The sequence below is a fragment of the Brassica rapa genome, chromosome A06 (assembly GCF_000309985.2).
Source record: "Brassica rapa cultivar Chiifu-401-42 chromosome A06, CAAS_Brap_v3.01, whole genome shotgun sequence".
NCBI classification, from domain to species: domain Eukaryota; kingdom Viridiplantae; phylum Streptophyta; class Magnoliopsida; order Brassicales; family Brassicaceae; genus Brassica; species Brassica rapa.
Genome location: NC_024800.2, coordinates 25,518,117 through 25,537,019, shown reverse-complemented (window position 1 = coordinate 25,537,019; position 18,903 = coordinate 25,518,117). Strand labels below are relative to the sequence as shown.

The following is an 18,903-nucleotide window of genomic DNA, read 5'->3' as shown; positions in this document are numbered from 1 at the left end:
TAATAAATATATAAAAAAATACGTAAAAAAAATAGTTTCAAACATAATTTTCGATTTTCACAAAGAAATTTTGAAACAAAATTGAAAAAAAGTTCAAAAATTATATTAAAAAAATTGAATTTGAAAAATATAATTCAAAAACATAAAAAGTTATTTTTTCTTTAAATAATTATTTATTATATATATATATAGAGAGAACAATGGTATAAAAGGTTTTTGCCACTTAATGAAAAATATATTTTTGAAAATATCACTTTATTAATGGTGAAGATGAATGTCTTTTGCCACTTTATTTGCCACTTAATGAAGAATGTATTTTGAAAATATCACATGAAATTCTCCCTTAATATATTAAGTTATTTAACTAAATTTGTAAATTTATGTTTTGTATATTAGTCGAATTTAAATTTATATTACTGTATAAAATTTATTTATTCTTTTGTTTAAATATTTTTGAAATTATATAATTATATATATATATATATTTTTAAAATACAAGAATATTTTATTACTCTTAGATTTTTATTTATTAATATTTTTTATTTATTTTATTTTAAAACTATTTAATTATGTAGTTAAAAATAAATTGAATAAATAAGTTATTAGATGACATATTAAGATGCATAGTTAGTATAAAGACTCAGATTTGGCAATATCATACAATATACTGTCCAAGTTATGGTTATGTTTTAATAGTAATGATTTAGTAGAGTATTTATTTTAAAATATTAAAAATATGTTTGATATAATTTTTTAGTAACATCAAAAAAGTTATTTATATTTTAAACTAAATTTTACAAAGTGAAAAGGTGTAAAGAGGAAAATAGATACGTAATTAGTATTATTCTCACAGAGTCTAGAGTATAATCAGTCAAAAGAATGTCTAAGGTAGTGTAAGGGCATTTCCATCTCAACTCTATTTTTTTCTATAAAATGAAGTAAAAGTGAGAAATGCTTCAACTCAACTCTATATCTCACTCCATAATGAAATTTATTCCATAAATGGAGTAATCTATTTTTTTTTTTGTTCATCACTCCGTTATGGAGTGAAAAATGAAGTAAAATTCCATTTTTACTTTTAATCTATTTTTTTTTTTAAAGAAGTTTATATTAGAGATGCTCTATAACAATCAGGTTGGTGGACTTTCCGCTGAAGTTGTATTAATCCAAATATAAATATTATTTTACAATAAAAGACCTTTCGGTTGACAAAGTAAAATAACCATGTCTCGTAGTTTTCTTTCTTTTTTGTTGTTGCTAAAAGAACCTATATCTCGTAGTTGACAAAGTAAAAGACCTTTCGGTTGGTTTTTGTGAGAAAAAGACATTTTGGTTTTTAGGGCATTTTTCACCATTTGAAATTACACCAAATTTGGTGTTAAAATTATACCAAATTTTGTGTTTTAGAGGTTGATTGTTTGTGGTTTTTGAATTGGTTTTTGGTTTTAGTTTTTCTAAAAACCATTTTTTAGACAATCAAGTTTTTAGATAAATATATTCCCTATAATTTAGGAAAACTAGTTTTTTCAAATAACTGTTTTTTCCAAAGAAAAACCAAAATCCAAGTTTTTGTGGTTTTTTTCAAAAACTCACGACAGTTTTCAATTTTTTTTTCAAAAAACCAAAATCTACTGCAAAATCAAAAACCAAAAACTAAAAACTAAAAACCAAAATCCAAAAACCAAAAACCAAAATCTAGAATCTAACAAAACAATCATCACCTTAGTGTCAAATTCTTTTTGTCATCTCCAAACATGATATCAAATATTACACCAAAGATAATATTACATATTATTTGAAGTTTTCAGTTTTAATAATTTTTATATTTTTATTATTTAAAATTGCTAAATGATTGATTATCACACTTAGATATTATGTTTGTTTATTTTTTGTAAAATTATTTTTATCAAATTTATTTACATCTATATTTTGGTTTAACAATATTATACATTTTATGTATTTATTTTATATATTATATTCAAAATTACAAACTATTAATTATGAAAAGCACGTAACAAAACTGTTTATTTATTTTAATAAAATTTGTATTAGTTAGTAATACAAGTTTAACTATATTGTAAAATAAAAAATAAGAATGTTATTTTATTTTTTGGTTAGTTTAATAGTATTACATAAAGTTTTAATTACTTACTATTAAATCTAACATTACTTGAATAAAGATTATAATCGATATTTTAAATAAAAATACATTATAAGATAAAGTAAATGATAATAATCATTTAGTGATGTTTTATTTAAAAATAAAATAAAAAATAAAATTTCTATGATATTTTATTTTTTTACAATATAAAGAAAATAATAATAATCACTCTGTGATTTCTTATTTGAAAATAAAATAAAAATATATTTTAATTATGTAAAAATAATTTTAAAATAAAAATAATGCAATATATTTATGTTTAGTTACAAATTTGAACTGATTAATAATAATAATGAACAATATCATTAAATAAAACCTAATAAAATATCAATATTTAATATTTGGTGTGATGAATAGTGTAACACTATTTACTCTACACTAAATTTGATAGGATGATTTCATTTTTGGTGTCTTGTTGAAAATGAAATCACACGAAATTTGGTGTTTTGGTGTCCCATTGGAGTTGGCCTTAAGCTTCACTACTACCACTAAAGATTCTATCCAAAGTTAAAAGTTTTGGGATTTACAACATGTTCTTTTAGAAATATTTCGAGTTTTTTCTTTTATTTTTGAATAATATCTTTTTTTTAAAAAAAATGTAAAGGGGTGCAACACGAGGATTTTTCAGAAGGTCACCTATTATATTACTACTTTCGGCAACCTTGTTTAACAGCGGAGTCTTAATATGATCCGGTACATTAGTGATAGTATGATCGCACCCTTAAACTTTGAGAGTTGATTTTAGATAATCGCTTAGATTTGTAATTTATAAAAAGTTTGGCATAAAAACATTTTCAGTCGGACCGGTATAGAAAGTTAAGAGATTAAAATGTAATAGATTATATGACAGTAATTTTTCTTTTCTAAAATCTTAAACAAAATTGTAAGTATTTGAAATTATTATTTTTATCTTTTTAATTTTAAATAAAAATATATTTATAAAATAGAATGTTTTCCTTTTTTAAAAAAATATTAACAAAATAAAAATTTAAAGAATTATTTAATAAAACATTAAATTAATACATAAGAACATGTATAATGTTGTCATTGACTTTCATTTCTTTTTACTTTTTATTCAATTTTTTTATTTTGGGTTGTGTTCGGTTTAAACGGTTATGTATAATTCTAAGTACAAAGTTTATAACAATTCATCTATGCACCATGATTATAAAATACAAATATTAACTTGAACTTATGTGTAAAACAGTTTTTAATTATAAAATAAATCTCAAAAAATATATGCAAAAAAAAAATCATAAAACTATAATAAAACAATTTATTATTTTATAGTTTTAATTAAACTAAAACATCAAACAAAACCCGTTGCAACGCCACGGGCTCATATCTTATCTTGTTAAAGAATAATCGGTGTTCAAAAAATATACTTAAAAGAATAAACTAAACTTCCAGGTAGTCTCCGTTTTCAACATCAAACCTTCATACATTTATTAACTATATATGGTATTAAATATATATATATATATAATACCCCGGCAATAAAAATTAAGGCTCCGAATGGTAACTGTGGTTTGAGCGGTGCGAGACAAGCGGTTTAATTACGGTGCAGTTTTAACAGTTATAAAAACGTATTGATATATGGTATATGTAGAGATTTTTGTTACTGTTAACTGCAGTGCGGGGCGGGCGGTTCGTAACATTCGAAGCAGATGTATGCACTTACGGATCCTAGAAATACAACATAACTAGCATAGAGAGAAAAAAAAGTATTTTCTCTTATTTTAAGATAAGTTTCTTTTTTCAATTTGTTAATGTTGGCGCGTTGGCACAAGTTCAAGAGGAACTTTCTTGCCAATAATAAGGGCACCTTCTTCATCCATATCTATATCTTTCACTGTTGTTCCCTCAGGCAGTACCCAATCAAAGAAGTAAAGCAAGTTCAACAATCCTAATTCGACCATCGCGATCCCCATCGTCATACCGGGACAAATCCTCCTACCAGAACCGAAGGGCAGAAGCTCGAAGTTTAGTCCTCTGTAATCAATACAACTATCAGCAAATCTTTCCGGTTTAAACTCATCCGGATTCTCCCAAGTTTTCGGGTCGCGTGCTATCGCGTACACGTTGATCATGATCTGGTTCTTTTTGAGAATGTCGTAGCCTTGAATCTTGATTGGTGACATTGTCTCTCTTGGTACTAACAGTGGAGCTGTTGGGTGTAATCTGAATGTCTCTTTGATCACTAGCTTGAAGTAGCTAAGTTGGTTAAGATCTTGTTCTGTGATTTTCTCTTTCTTTTCTCCAAGTACTGTCCTAACCTCCTCTTGCACTTTCTTCATCACACTTGGATTTTTTATTAGCTCAGTCATTGCCCAAAGTATGGTCGTAGCACTTGTGTTTACTCCGGCAAGAAATATATCCTATATATCCAATCGTTAGAAAAAAATGTTTACTAGTTTAAGACCATAATATATCATTAGGGAAAAGCACGTAATATATTTAAGAGAACTGTTTACAGATAAACTTTAGGAAATTTACAATTTTTTTAATTCTTCCTGATAAGTAGACATGGAAGAAATGAACTATTATATTACTAAAAGTCAGATTCTTACTTCAATATTCTCAAGTCACCACCACATTAATTGTCACTATGCATTCAACTTAACCTCGAAATTTATGCAATTACAATAGTTATTCTTTTCAAATTAAGCATGGAGATTGCTTGTGTAAATTTTTTTTTCTTAAAGCATGTATAAATCTTAAATGACAGGTTATGTATATTATGTTTGTCCTACTGTTGTTCGTTTTTTTGAATTACATACCCAGACTAATAATAATGCGATATTTTTTAATGTGATATAGAAAGAGAATGTTCACCGATCTTTTCCAAAAAAATTATTTAGTATTTATATGTTCAAAATGGTTTTGGTTTATCTTATTTACATTACATATATTTTAATATGTACAATCTATTAAAACAGAATCACAAAAGTGGATCCAACTTGATTCTAGGTAGAATATATTTTAAAAAACTTTACTTTATATGTTTCTCTTAACATATACTAGTACTAACTACTCACATTTAAATATAAGCCCAACTATGGCTAAAAATATTTGCAGTTTTTTTTTGAAATAATACGAACTTCTATATTTTACCAAAGATTCTCAAATAACCAATTAGAATTACTTAATCTCTAATATTATTTTTCCTAAATCCTTTTTAAAATTTTCCAAAATCCGGTTAAAAAATATTTACCGCCAAATATTTAGTATATTTAAATATGAATATTTAATTGAAATTTCCTAGTTTATACTCATATGATTTTATTAACATTTGTATATTTTCAGTAAAACTAGATTTAAACCAATAGTCACAAAATTTTCAGTGTGAGATTTTTAATAGTTTTAGTAATTTATAATCGTTTTTAAAAATTCAATGCAGATTTCAAAATTAAAATATTGAGGTCTCAATACCCTTTCAATGAAAATTTTGAAATTAACATATTTATGTATTTTACATGGCATATAGTTTAATTTAAATAATATATATATATATATATATATATGTGTGATTTTATGATCATTTGTATCTTTTTATAAAAAAAAAGTAAAACCATTGTTCATAAAATTTTCATTGTAAGATTTTAAAATTTTTAGTAATTTATAGTCGTTTTTTTTAAATTCAAAATATAACATATAAGAAAAGAATTTAGATTTTTATTATATGGTTAATGTTATTGTTTAATTTTTTTAATAATATAAATTAAACAAAAATAATGGAGGTTACAAAAACTATTATCATATCTTTATTATTCAAAATCATTAATTATCGTATATATGTTAATTATATTAGGTAATTTTGTAACTTTTATTTAAAGAAAGAATGGAGAATATTTTTTATGCACTTCTAGTCAATTTGATAGTTAATTTAATATAATATATAATATATATATTTAGATGGACCAACTTATTTTCTAAAAATTCTAAGAATCATCCTAGTGATGACACGTGACTACACTCAAATGTTGTAATGCTCTTCAATTAATATATAAGGGATATGTATATATATATATATATATATATGTGATGTTATGGAAACAATTTTTTTTAAAAATATCATAAAATAACTTATTCAAATATACGATGTTTCGCCTGGATCTATTTGAAGTTAAAAATCTTCATTTTCCAGACATTTTTCTAAAAAAAGCTCATCTAAATTTGAGCACATACCAACATGCACACACACACACACACTAGTAAACTACATAGCACTCAAATCCAGAATTTGAACTGACACCATGGAATACTAATGGAAAGTACAAACTATTAACAGAATCATATATACCACAACTAAAATCCTTTAAATTAAGCAAGAAAGTTAAGAAAACACTGAAAGAGAGATTACTTAAATGGCTTACAGAGATGACTCCTTTGATATGATCAGTAGTGAGCTGAAAATGACCATCTTCGCCTTGTTTATTCATCATATCGATCATCACATCTACCACATCTGGACTCTCTAACACTATTCTCCCTGGCTTTAGATGCTCATCAAGCACTTGGTTAAAGAAACCGTCGAGCTCTGAGAATAATCCTTCTAAGTTTTTGCTTTGACCCGTAATTCTATCAACAATCCAACCTCCTGGAAAGTAATTAGAGAAAGCGAACTCCCCCTGAAGTTTCTCCGACCTAGACGCTAATTCCTCCATACCATCTTCATCGATAAATTCGGACTCGTGAAGATTCTGACCGAACGCGAGTCTACACACGATACTAGCGATTAAAGTGAAAAGGGCTTTTGTCAGATTCACAGGAAAATGTTTCACAGAAGCTTCGGAGAGTTTCTTGACGAACAAGTCATTCTCTTCTTCTCTTATATACCTAAAAGAGTTGAGTTTTTTCAAATTGAGTAGCTCCATCACAGCAAGCTTCCTCAAAGATCTCCATTCTTCCCCGTACGGAGCGAATCCAATGTCTTTGAAGTTGTAAGAGATTTTCTTGGTCGCTACGGTTTCTGGTCGGCTGCAACAATCTAGGTCATGGGTTTTGAGAACTTCTTCTGCTGCTTGTTTTGAAGAGATTATGACTATAGGGACAAAACCGAAGTGGAGTTTCATCACCGGTCCGTAGATTTTTGAGAGATTTTGGAGACATTTGTGTGGTAATCCTTCGAGGTTGTGTAAGTTTCCGATGATAGGAAGTTTTCTTGGGCCTGGAGGATGGTTTAGTTTTGAGGTTTTAAACTTTTTCCTGAAGATTAGTGTTACTAAGAGAAGTAGCGTAAGCCAGAGGAAGCAGAGGAAAGTTGACATGTTTTTGATTTATGTGTTCACTCTTTTTTTTTGTTTTTTTACTATTTTTCCGAGTGAATGTGAATTTGAATTTAAAGAGAAATGAAATTAGAATTTTCAACATTGGAATAAAGAAAACACTTAAGAGTTCAGACTTAGGAACTAGGAGGATGATCTCTGCGCGGGTACTCTCAATTCACGGGTCGTTTTCGATAATAGTCGAACCGTAAATGATGATGTTGAAAATATAATTCAACTCCGAGGACTTTTTTTTTATCTAAGTGGTGGACATACACCTGAAATAAGGCTGAATGACTAAGAAAACATTAATAATTGACAAAAAAAAACTATAAAAAGTTGACCAAAATATTCAAAGTATTTTTGTATCTTATATTTTTTTTTTTGTATTTCAACCTTATAAAAATCAAATATTTAATCTCACAAATATACTAAAATATAATAAGTTTCATCACTAGTACTTTTAGAAAAGACAGATATATTTTTAAGGTAGGTTAATTGTTTTGACTAGAATAACAATAATTCATATTATATATTTATTTAAAAAATAAAGATAAAATATAACACAATTTGTGTATATTTTGTTTCTAATTCATATGTCTATACTATTATACACATCTATTACAATAAAGTTAAGTATTGTTGATGTTGTTTTTAATTTCATTTGTCATACTATTTTTCTTTTGGATAATCACTACAAAATGCTGAAAAATGATAAACACTAATATATATATATATATATATATATATATATATATACTATTTATATCAGATACATATTTTATATTTTGTTTTAAATTATTTATCTATACTAACTTTGTATGTGTTAGTCTTTTAAAAGAATTTAAGTAGTGTCCACCTTTACAATGGCGCATATACCACTTAATTTATCATACCGTTAACCAGCTTCATGGAGAGGTAAAACTTACAGGTTTATAACACAAATTTCATACACTGAATTTCGAGAATAGAATGCTATATTCCTTAGGTTTATTGCTATATTCTTTTGGTTTATCAGAAGAAAAAAAACTCAGTTATTGGCAAAATAACCCATATATGAGGGTAGGGCAAAATTACGTCTGGATGTCACTCGATTCTATAAAGTAATAAATATCTACTATCTAAGAAATAGTAGGGATCTGCATCGGAAAACAATATAAACCTCTCTCTCCTCTTCATTCTCTCCGCCTTCTCTCTAGTTCTTCTGGTTGTTTCTGTCGCTTTTCCGTTTAGCCGACTCCGGCTGCTCACTTAGAGCTGGAGTCGGAATCTGTCTCTCTTTGTCTTCCATGCTCTCTTTTTGGATCTTATTCTCTCATTGGGTTTGACTTCCTTCTAGATTTCGATCTAGCGTTTTGTCATTTTCGGAGAGAATAAGAGAGTTTGTTGAGCATCTGATGCATGCATTAACTAGTCAACCTTGCTCTCACTTTCTCTTCACTCAGATCCGCTTTTGTTTCGAATCCAGTAACTGATTGAAGAACATGCATGATTGATTCCAAAGCCTTTGGTTCATCTCAGTATCGATCTTCTTCTTTCTCGGTCCTTCGAGACTGTTTGAATCTAGAGATGTTCTGTTTCGCTCCTTGTCATTAATCAATAGATCTGATCGAGATCTTTCTCCATTCAAGCTTCCTTCTGGTTTCTCAAGTCGGTTTCTTACCGTCATAGCCGTCTCCGGTTGAAGACTTTCGATCATGAAGTGATTATGTCTTGCTGGTGTTTGAAGCTTTGTTCTTAAATTGCTTGGGCTATTCACTATAGGAGGATTCGCAAGTCGTGGGTTTGGCCAAGATTGCTTCTGCGATTTGTCTTTGTTCAAATGTGTTTTGTTGATGTCTCTTGCATGTTTCTTTCATTGAAGTTTCTGGATTTCATTTGATCTGTTTTTAGGTTGTACTAGTTATGGGTGTTGTTTATGGTTTTCATGTAGACTCCCATATGTGGGTTTAATTTTCCAGGGACTTTGTGTTGTTCGCTGGACTTTGATTCTCGGGATTGTTTATCGCCGGGCTATTGTAATCTGTTTCATGTTTTAATAGAACTACCAGTGTTTAAAAAAAAAAGGGATCTGCATCGCATCAAATAGGGTTATGGTATGTATATTCTATCCCTGTTATTTAAACAAACTATTTGTATTTTGTAAAATAAAAAATGCAGTATGAATAGTGTTTATTATAAAAACATCCATATAAGTAAACTATTTACGACCTAGTGGTAAGCAAAGACAGAGAGAGATAGAAAGAGTGTAAGGCAGCCAGTGACGCTTACGGTGACGCGTCCGAGCGCGTACCGGCGTCGATGGCTCTCTTCCTTGTCATTCCGTTCAAGTTCTCGTGTGGTTGCTCCGATCTGTCGATTCTCTTTGACATGCGCGCGGATCTGGGTTAGGGTTTTGTTCCGGGAAGAGCTCGGTTCTTTGCAACTCTTCTTCCTCTGAATTCGCGGCGAGGAGGTAGGACAGTCATATCTCCATTTCAGCGTTGTTTTTGTTCCGGGATGTAGAGGCTCCTATAGCTCTTGCATCGCCGATAAAGTTCCCGGGTTGTGGAGGCTTCTTCAGCTCCGTGGCGTCGGCTAAGCTTCCGGAACGTGGAGACTCCTACAGTTCCATTGTTGCCGGCTTCTGGCCCCTTAGTTCCTTTCTAGGGTTTAGTTTCTTTCGATTATTTTTGTTGTTGTTCACTTGTTAAGTGAAGTTGGTTCGGGTTTGTTGGATGAGATCTTGTCGGAGGACGATGAAAGCTCTCGGTGGAAAGGTTGATGTTTGAGCGAAGCCTCCTCCTTGGTCCCTGTATTGAACTATAGCGGATGAGATCTCGGTCACGATTGATTCTCTCCGAGATTAGGCGTACCTGGGAGGGTTGGCAATCGCAGTGAAGAAGGTGTGGAGTCTAAGAGCTCCGGTGTGGCTCGGTGAATCGGTGGGTGGTTCTCCGGTGGTAGTCGAGGCGGCGGTGATGCTGTGGATCGCGATGGAATGCAGCCGACATCCGTTTCTCTCTTGGGCCTAGGACATGTCTTGAGCTTGAGATTTTTTTTTGGGTTCTTAGTTGGGCTTAATATGTGTAGGCCTTGTAAGCGTGTTGGGCCTTGGGCTTTTATTAAATAAACTTTTGAGAGAAAAAAAAACTATTTACTACCCAAACACACATGTCTGGATGATTTTGAAAAGAGTTTTGAGTCAGAAGACCTTGAAACGGTTTGGTGCGGGAAACTTTCTTAACTTTGAACAGTGAAATATCTTTTTTTTTTGCAAAAAAATTGAACAGTGAAATATCGATCAATTATAATAAAAAATATAGCTAAATTTGTATTTAACTACAAATTTAGCAATATTAAACATTTATAGAAATTTAGTTGTTTATTATAAAGTATTTATATTAAATTACGGTTTCGTACATGTTAATAACCATGGATAAATATAATCTAACAATTAGATAACTCTATGTTATTAATTTTAGATAACAATTAGATAATTCCATCGAGATAATATGGGTTTATTAAAAATCTTAAATAAGGTAGTTATTAAATAGGTGTAGCCTGCTATGGAGGAAAATATAAAACATATACTATGATAAGCATCATTTCTATCTATCGAGGTACAGTTTCAGATCTATAAGGCTGTTTGATTTCTTTAACGTTAAACAATCATTTACTCATGAAGAACTGGAAGTAGCTCAAGAGGAACTTTCTTAATAACCGTAGTATCACCAGCTTCTTCCATGTCTATATCTGTCTCCTCCTCAGGCAATCTCCAATCAAAATAGTAAAGCAAATTCAAGAGTCCCAATTCAACGGTCGCAATCGCTGAAGCCATGCCAGGGCACATCCTCCGTCCAGAACCAAATGGCAACATCTCAAAGCTCTGTCCTTTGTAATCCACAGAACAATCGATAAACCTTTCCGGGATGAACTCTTCTGGATCTTCCCAGTGTTTAGGATCTCTACCTATAGACCAGGCGTTAACAACTAGAAGTGTTTTTGGCGGAATGTCGTATCCTTGAATCTTGATTTGACTCATTGTTTCTCTTGGTAGTAACAAAGGAGCTGCCGGGTGTAGTCTCAAGGTTTCTTTGATCACAAGCTTCAAGTACTGAAGCTTGTCGACATCCTCTTCCTCGATTCTCTCCTTTTGTTTGATTCCGAAGCAAGTTCGGATCTCGTCTTGAGCTTTTTTCATCACCCGGGGGTTTCTAACAAGTTCTGCCATTGCCCAAATCATGGTGATTGCACTTGTGTCTACTCCAGCGAGATATATATCCTAGGTCAACAAAGTCACCAGATGGTTAAAGACACAAAGACGCAAGAATATATACTTCTAAAAATAGAAAAAAACTATTGTAAGATATATATATATACTTCTAAAAATAGGACATGACTTTTAACTAAAAGAGTTCAACTATATTCTATGCTTACTTGCATGATTCCTTTGAGATTATCAAAGTTGAGCTTGAAAGAATCATCTTGTTCTTGTTTATGCATAATATCTAAGATCGAATCGACGATATCAGGGCGATCTTTATTTGTTTTATCTTCAGGGTTCTTCAAGTGATCATCAATTATATGATTCAACAAAGTATCAACCTCGACGAAAACTTGGTTAACTCTTCTATGTTGTCCTGACAAATAGTACATAAACCATCCCAAACCAGCAGGTAAAAGATCAGAGCTACTTAGAGATGCAGTTCTCTGGACCTCAAACATGAGTTCTTTGATCCTTTCCTTATCGACATGCTTGTTCTCCTCAAACCGCTGTCCAAAGGCAGCTCTGAATATGATACTTCCGGCTAGACAGAAAAGTGTTTGGCTCAAATCCACTGGAGACTTCCTTTGAGCCAACTCCTTAAGTTTCTTGACCATCAAGTCATTCTCTTCCTCTCTGATGTACCTGAACGATCGAACTTTTTTGGCGCTGAAAAAATTGAGAACAGAAAGCTTACGCAACTCTCTCCACGCCTCACCATATGGCGCAAAGGCAATGTTTTGACCATCACGCGAGAATGTCCATGAGGCGTTAGTCTTAGGTCTGGTACAACACTCGAGGTCATGTGTTTTAAGAGCTTCTTGAGCTGCTTCGCTCGATGAGATTACAACCATTTGGACAAAACCTAGCCTGAGAAGCAACACGGGTCCATGTTTCTTGGAGATATCATGAAGACATCTGTGAAGCAATCCTCGAAGCTGGTGTAGGTTTCCGATGATCGGAAACTTTGGTGGGCTCGGTGGAAGGTTTTGTCTCGATTCTTTGATTTTCTTCACGAATATTAACGAGAAAAGGAGAAACGAAAAGAAATACAGAATAATCGACATTGTTTTCGTTGTCCTCTCTTTTGTGTTCTGTTTTTGGTGATTATTGAATCTGAGCATTAAGACAAAGAATTAAACATACTTAAAGGGCTTCCTGACCACAGAAACATAAGTCAGTGTCCATTCATATAAAGTTACCGTGTCGTTTACTGCTATGAAGATAAGCTTTGAGAGGTTAAGACACAGTCTCGTGCGAACTCGTGTAAAATATCTGACCTTAGACCAATCAAAAACTCCAAAAACTCGAGTACTTCTTATCCTAAATCATTTCAACCAAGTAAACATAAATCACTGCTCCTACAGTCAAGTTCAGAACTATTTGATTATGCTTCTTTATCATATTAAAAGATGGATTTCGACATTGAATTAGTTAGATCATTTTCACACTGTTGACAAAGGGGTTTATATAAATGGTAACTGAAGGTGAATTAGAAGAAGTTTGAATGAAGGGAAATTAGGGAATGTAAGTGAGTGAAGCAAGAACAACGCTAAGCATAGGGTGTTTTTCAGTTTCGCTGAAGTAGTTAGTTTCCTCCGCAACTAAGCCAATGACAAATGAAATGAGGGTTGAGTACGCAGATTGTTAACCAACTCATGTGTCTGACCGTCTCTGCCAATGAGTCTTTCGCCCACTCACTCAGTCTCTGGATCTCCGCGTTAATTTTTGGAGGCTCAAAATTAATTTTTTACTAACCATATGATTTTCCCATCATTTAAATACTTCAGTTCAATCATTTTTAATTCTAAATTTTTTTTTGAATGTGTGTTTGAAAAGATAAATGCATTTTAATAATATCGATAATCAAAGCAATTCTTTCGAATCACTCTAATATATACTACCATATATCACAAATAAGCGGGAATGAAGATTGAGAGAAGCAACCGAACAAGTGCCCATTTAATTACCGATATTAAAAACAAGTTACAAAAAAAAAAAGTGCCCATTTAATAAACCATCAAAGGCCAAGTTAACTAGCGTTTGAACCAGTGGCAGTGGTCTAGTAAACCAAGTAGCAGTTCAACACATAAAATATTAATTTACTACAAATCTAGAAATAGCACTAAAGTTTACATTTGCATGGGCTTTAGCATAATGCAATCTCCTTCACATGCGGAACTATCACATCCAACATATATGGACCAGGTGTGTCGAGCATGGTCTGTATAGCCCCTCGTACTTCTTCTCTCCTCGACACTCTCCTCCCTGGAATCTTACAAATTTCTGCAACCTTGAGCATATCAGGTAGTATTGTTGTCGCCTTATCACCGAGAAAAGATTTCTTGTAACACATATCTCCCTCAAGGGAGGAGACACCAATGTACTCGTTGTCTAGTATAAGTATCTTCACATTAAGATTCTCTGTCACGATAGTAGGCAAGTACGGCGCATTCTTTAGGAAGCTCCTGTCTCCGTCAATGTACACAACAACCTCATCAGGGTTTGCAACAGACGCTCCAATGGCAGCGGAGAGTCCAAACCCCATTGCTTCGAAGCCTCTTGATGCTAGCCAGTGCATGGGCTTCTTACACTTGTAAAACTGCGCCGCCCACATATGATGTTGCCCGGTACCAGTAGTTATAAAGGCGTTACCATCGGTTAGCTCGTTAAGGACTTGAATCACAAACTGTGGAGGGATGGCCTCTTTAGGTGGTTTGAAACTCAACGGTGTGTTTTGCTTATACTCTTTCAACTCAATCCTCCATAGTTTAAAATCAAGCTTGAGCTCATCGGCTCGTTCCTCAAGAATCTTGTTCATCTCTTGAAAAGCCAACTTAACATCTACGCGCACTGGTACAAGAGGTCTCTCAGAATCTCCTGATGCGTCGACGTCGATATGAACTGTTTTAGCCTTGCTAGGTAAAGGCTCGTCTGAACCAACCCCAAAAGCTAGCAAAAGATCGCATTCTTTTAAAGCGTGATTTGCATACACTGTCCTTTGCATTCCAAATGTTTGTAACGAAAAATCATCGTGGGAAGGGTAAGATCCAAGTCCCATTATTGCACTCGTGACGGGGATTCCCGTAAGTTGGACAAATCTATTCAGTTCATCGATGGAGTTCAGACAGCCACCTCCAACATACAACATAGGTTTCTTATGTTCCTTTATCAAGCTAACAATCTGCTCCCAGTAAGATTCCCAGCTGGGAACAGCATAACATTTCTGAATATCCTCTGGAAGATTAATCAAAACAAGCCCGGGACGACCGGAAGTAGCTAGAAAGAAGGCTTCCTCGATGATCTTGGGGATATCCTCTGCATTCATCACTTGAAATATATGTTTTGTCATCAAACGCATTGAGGCATCGTTATTAATGTATTGGCTGGTTATGGCCACAAGAGGGACGCAAGTGTCAGATAGACAGCTAGCGAGATAGTCCCCTCCGCGGCGGTCGGAGGCGGCTATAATACAGATTCCAGGTTTTCCAGAGGACCGAGCGTAGCCCTCAGCTGCAAAAAGAGGACTTTTTACGTTGTGAGAAAGGATGTGACGGATCACGGAGGAGCGCTTGAGCGCGCGGAAGAGCTCCGTGGATCCACTGGAGAGGTCTCCATGGTATGCGTAGGCTGCTTTAACGCCTTGCGTGGATACGGATCCATGGTATGCGAAGACGGTTTCAACGCCTTGACGTTCAAGGGACTCAACGAGGATATCAGAGCCCCTGCGGGAGAGGTCTTCAGGAGGTGAGGTGAGAACAGCAGAGCAGAAGAGAGAACCGTGTTTGCTCCGGGAATGGATGTAGGAGGGCTTTCGAGGATTAATGGCAAAAGAAAGAGCTAGTTTCGAAACTGGTATAAGAGTTTTTGAGGAGGAATGATCATGGTGAAATTTGTAGAAGGAGGTTGATATATTTGTGATCGTTGCCATGATAGCTGCTCAGAAGAGGAAAAAGGATAGCCGAAAAAGCTGAGACGCAGCGCATGACCTTATAAATTAAGGGTGTAGCCCTGAAGACATGCAAATATATTTAGATAATCATAGCTAGATACTCTGGAAATTATCCGTATACATCATCATAGATATTCTTGTATACCTTTTCTATTAATTGATAAATAAAAAAAACACTTCTTATTGTGTTAAAAAAAACACTTCTTGTATTATATGCGAGGGCCACAATGCATGCTCCTAATTAAACCTTTTTTTTGTCACTGACTCCTAATTAAACCTAACCCTAAAATTTTCGTATACATTCAGTTCCCGTATATGTCGTGTGTTCTTTGTTTTTTTTCATCAGTTATTCTCTTATAATTTTTCACCAAAAAAATAGTTTTGAAAACTTTTCAAAGCTTTTAGTCCAAAAAAAAAAACTTTGCAAAGTCAGGTAACTCTAACGTTTATCACATGATATATATTTATTTTCATATATTTAATATATTATATATCATATTTTGGCTGGAAGTTCATACAAATACAATTTCTAGACAATACAATATGTGTTTTATTGTTTAGATAAATTTCAACCTTTGTTTTCGTTGAGAAAAATATTAAATAAATACTGTTTTATGAGAAAAAGGTAGTTATGATTTTGTATAATCTTGAAAAACTCATGAACTAGTTTATAATCTTATGCTGAACTTATTTTAGAAAACCAAAGATCTTAACGCTTAACCGGAACAAGTAGAAGATCATGTTTCTTGTAAATAGTAAGTCCTGGAGCTTCCTCCATCTTTACATCCTCACATTTCATTCCTTGTGGTAACTCCCAGTCAAAACGATTCAGCAGATTTGCCAGACCAAACTCAACCATTTTAGTCCCCATGTAAATTGCAGGACACATTCTCCTACCACTTCCAAATGGCAACAACTCAAAGTTCTGTCCTTTCACATTAATATTACTATCCATAAACCTTTCTGGAATAAACTCTTCTGGGTCTTTCCATGCATCTGGATCACGCCCTATAGCCCAAACATTCACTTGAAGCCTTGTATTGACTGGAATCTTGTAGCCGTCGATCTCAAATTCAGTCATTACTTGTCTTGGAAGCAGAAGAGGGGTTGTAGGATGAAGCCTCCATGTTTCTTTAATCACCATTTTCATGTACTCTAGCTCCTCAGTTTCTTCTAAGCTGATTAGTTCTTTGTCTCCATATTTTTCTCGGATTTCAGATTGCACTTTCTTCATCAGTCGTGGGTTTCTTGAGAGCTCCGCCATTGCCCATGTCATTGTTATTGCAGAAGTATCTATTCCGGCCAGAAGAATGTTCTAAGACAACAATTAAAATTAGGCATGTGGAATACAATCAAACATCTAAATTTAATCTTGTATAAATCTACTCCATCCATTTCATAATATAAAACATTTAAACTATTTTTAAATTATAGTTTTATGGTGTTTTTTGGAGAAAAATAATTTTTATAATTTGTGTGTGTTTCACCCGTAACATATACATTATGAAACAGAGAGAGAAAGAGAGAGAATGTATATTTTTTTAATAGTACTTACAATGAGGAGTGCTTTGATATTGTTTCTTGTGAATTTTGCTTGTCCAAGAACAACTTTTTCCTTTTCCAACTTCATGAGAAGGTCCACGAAATCTTCATTCTCTTCTTTGCCTTTCTTTAGATGCAGATCAATCATCTGTTCACAGAAGGCATCGAGATCTTGTGCACTTCTCTCTCTACGTTTGTGTAAACCCGTGAATCGATCCAAGATCCAGCCAACATAAGGGTAAAAATCTGAGGCAGAGAAGCTCCCTAAAATCTCAAGTGCCTCAGGGACTAACTCGTTGAACCTCTCACTGTCAAGCACAGTGTCTTGGAAACTCACACCAAATGATGCCCTGCACACCACGCCAGCTGTTAAAGAAAGAAGCTTCTCGCTCATGTTAACTATAGATTTCTTAGAGGCTGATTCAGCGAGTGAAGTCATCAGTTTCCTCATCTCCTCGTATTTGATGGGTTGAATCGAATGAACACGTTTGATGTTAAAGAGTTCTTGAACAGAGAGCTTCCTTATTTCTTTCCAGTAATCATCAAACGGAGAGAAAGCGATGTCCTTGTAGTTGTAAGAGAGCTTCCTTGAGCCTGAAGAAACCATTGATTATGTTATCATAATCAATATAAATCAAAACTTTAATTAGGTAAAGTACCTGCTAATGATGGACGGCTACAACAATTAAGGTCAAAGACTCTTAGGGCTTGTCTTGCTGTATCAGGAGTAGAAACTACGATCATTGGGACTGTACCAAGCTTCATAAATATCACTGGACCATACTTTTTGGAGAGTCTCCATAGAGACTGATGTGGCAATTCTCCAAGCTGATGTAAGTTTCCGATGATTGGAAGCGTTGGAGGACTCGGAGGAAGTTTGGAGTTTGATTGTTTGAACAGTTTAAGGAAAATTATTGAGGCTAGGGTAAGGACTACAAGGTATAGGAGATAGAGAGAGATTGCCATTGTTTTTTTTCTAATTGTTTCATCTGTGTTTTCTGTTTCTCAAATAGTTTCACTGAATTTGTGCTTTACAGCTAATGATCAACTTCATTATGAAAATATGTATGATAATTTTTTTATGTGGAGGATAATTATTTGACACAAGGCTCCGGTTTATTCATTGCTATGATGTAACGTATGTCTCTTTGTGTGTGAAGATATTATGTTTTGAGGTAAGTCCATTACTTCGATTAAATCTCGGGTAGTTTTCCTGTCAGTTTGAAAGCTTTGTTTCATTGTTTTCGTTCTCCAATTTATCTTTCAAACAACTTTGCATCTCTATTTACTTTACTCTATTTTGACTCGTTTTATTTGATTTTTCCTACAGAAATTTTAAATTATTTTCTGATAAGTCAGCGTTATACTGTTATTCGAGCTGGACATAAAATCTGGAATCCAAAATCCAAACCGAATCCGACCGTTATCCGATCCGAACGGATCTTGTAGGGTGGTACAAAATATGTCTAAACATTAAGTGTTATTAATCAAACCCGAATGAATACCCGTAAAGTTTAAAATTAATAGTCAATATAAATATTTAAAATATATAACCATTTCAAATACTCAATTTGATGTTTATATTGATATGATATATAAATTAAGTAATAAATTTAAATAAATACCTTAAATATTAAATTAGTTATAAATAAATACTTTATAAATTTGCTCCTTTAAATAACAAATTTACTCTATCTATAAGGTATTGCATATTGTTTACAATATTTTTTTTATG

At 32.9% G+C, this 18,903-nt stretch overlaps 4 protein-coding genes across 4 annotated transcripts; all 4 read right to left on the bottom strand.

Annotated features, from left to right (window-relative positions):
* Window positions 1–284: 284 nt before the first annotated feature.
* On the bottom strand, window positions 285–10,666 carry LOC103875311 (cytochrome P450 71B23). Its single transcript, XM_009153821.2, has 2 exons — window positions 6,538–10,666; window positions 285–4,539 (listed from the first exon to the last, which is right to left on the bottom strand). The coding sequence occupies exons 1-2, from the start codon at window positions 7,429–7,431 to the stop codon at window positions 3,928–3,930; spliced, it is 1,506 nt and encodes a 501-aa protein (XP_009152069.1). The 5' UTR covers window positions 7,432–10,666; the 3' UTR covers window positions 285–3,927.
* Window positions 10,667–10,912: 246 nt separating this feature from the next.
* Window positions 10,913–12,888, bottom strand: LOC103875309 (cytochrome P450 71B3). Its single transcript, XM_009153820.3, has 2 exons — window positions 11,848–12,888; window positions 10,913–11,692 (listed from the first exon to the last, which is right to left on the bottom strand). Exons 1-2 carry the CDS (start codon window positions 12,796–12,798, stop codon window positions 11,084–11,086), a joined length of 1,560 nt encoding a protein of 519 aa, XP_009152068.2. The 5' UTR covers window positions 12,799–12,888; the 3' UTR covers window positions 10,913–11,083.
* Window positions 12,889–13,130: 242 nt separating this feature from the next.
* On the bottom strand, window positions 13,131–15,922 carry LOC103875308 (acetolactate synthase 3, chloroplastic). The gene has a single exon (XM_009153819.3). It carries the CDS (start codon window positions 15,603–15,605, stop codon window positions 13,824–13,826), a length of 1,782 nt encoding a protein of 593 aa, XP_009152067.1. The 5' UTR covers window positions 15,606–15,922; the 3' UTR covers window positions 13,131–13,823.
* Window positions 15,923–16,156: 234 nt separating this feature from the next.
* Window positions 16,157–18,813, bottom strand: LOC103875307 (cytochrome P450 71B34). The gene is made up of 3 exons (XM_009153818.3): window positions 17,828–18,813; window positions 17,182–17,762; window positions 16,157–16,941 (listed from the first exon to the last, which is right to left on the bottom strand). Exons 1-3 carry the CDS (start codon window positions 18,132–18,134, stop codon window positions 16,336–16,338), a joined length of 1,494 nt encoding a protein of 497 aa, XP_009152066.1. The 5' UTR covers window positions 18,135–18,813; the 3' UTR covers window positions 16,157–16,335.
* Between the last annotated feature and the right edge of the window lie 90 nt (window positions 18,814–18,903).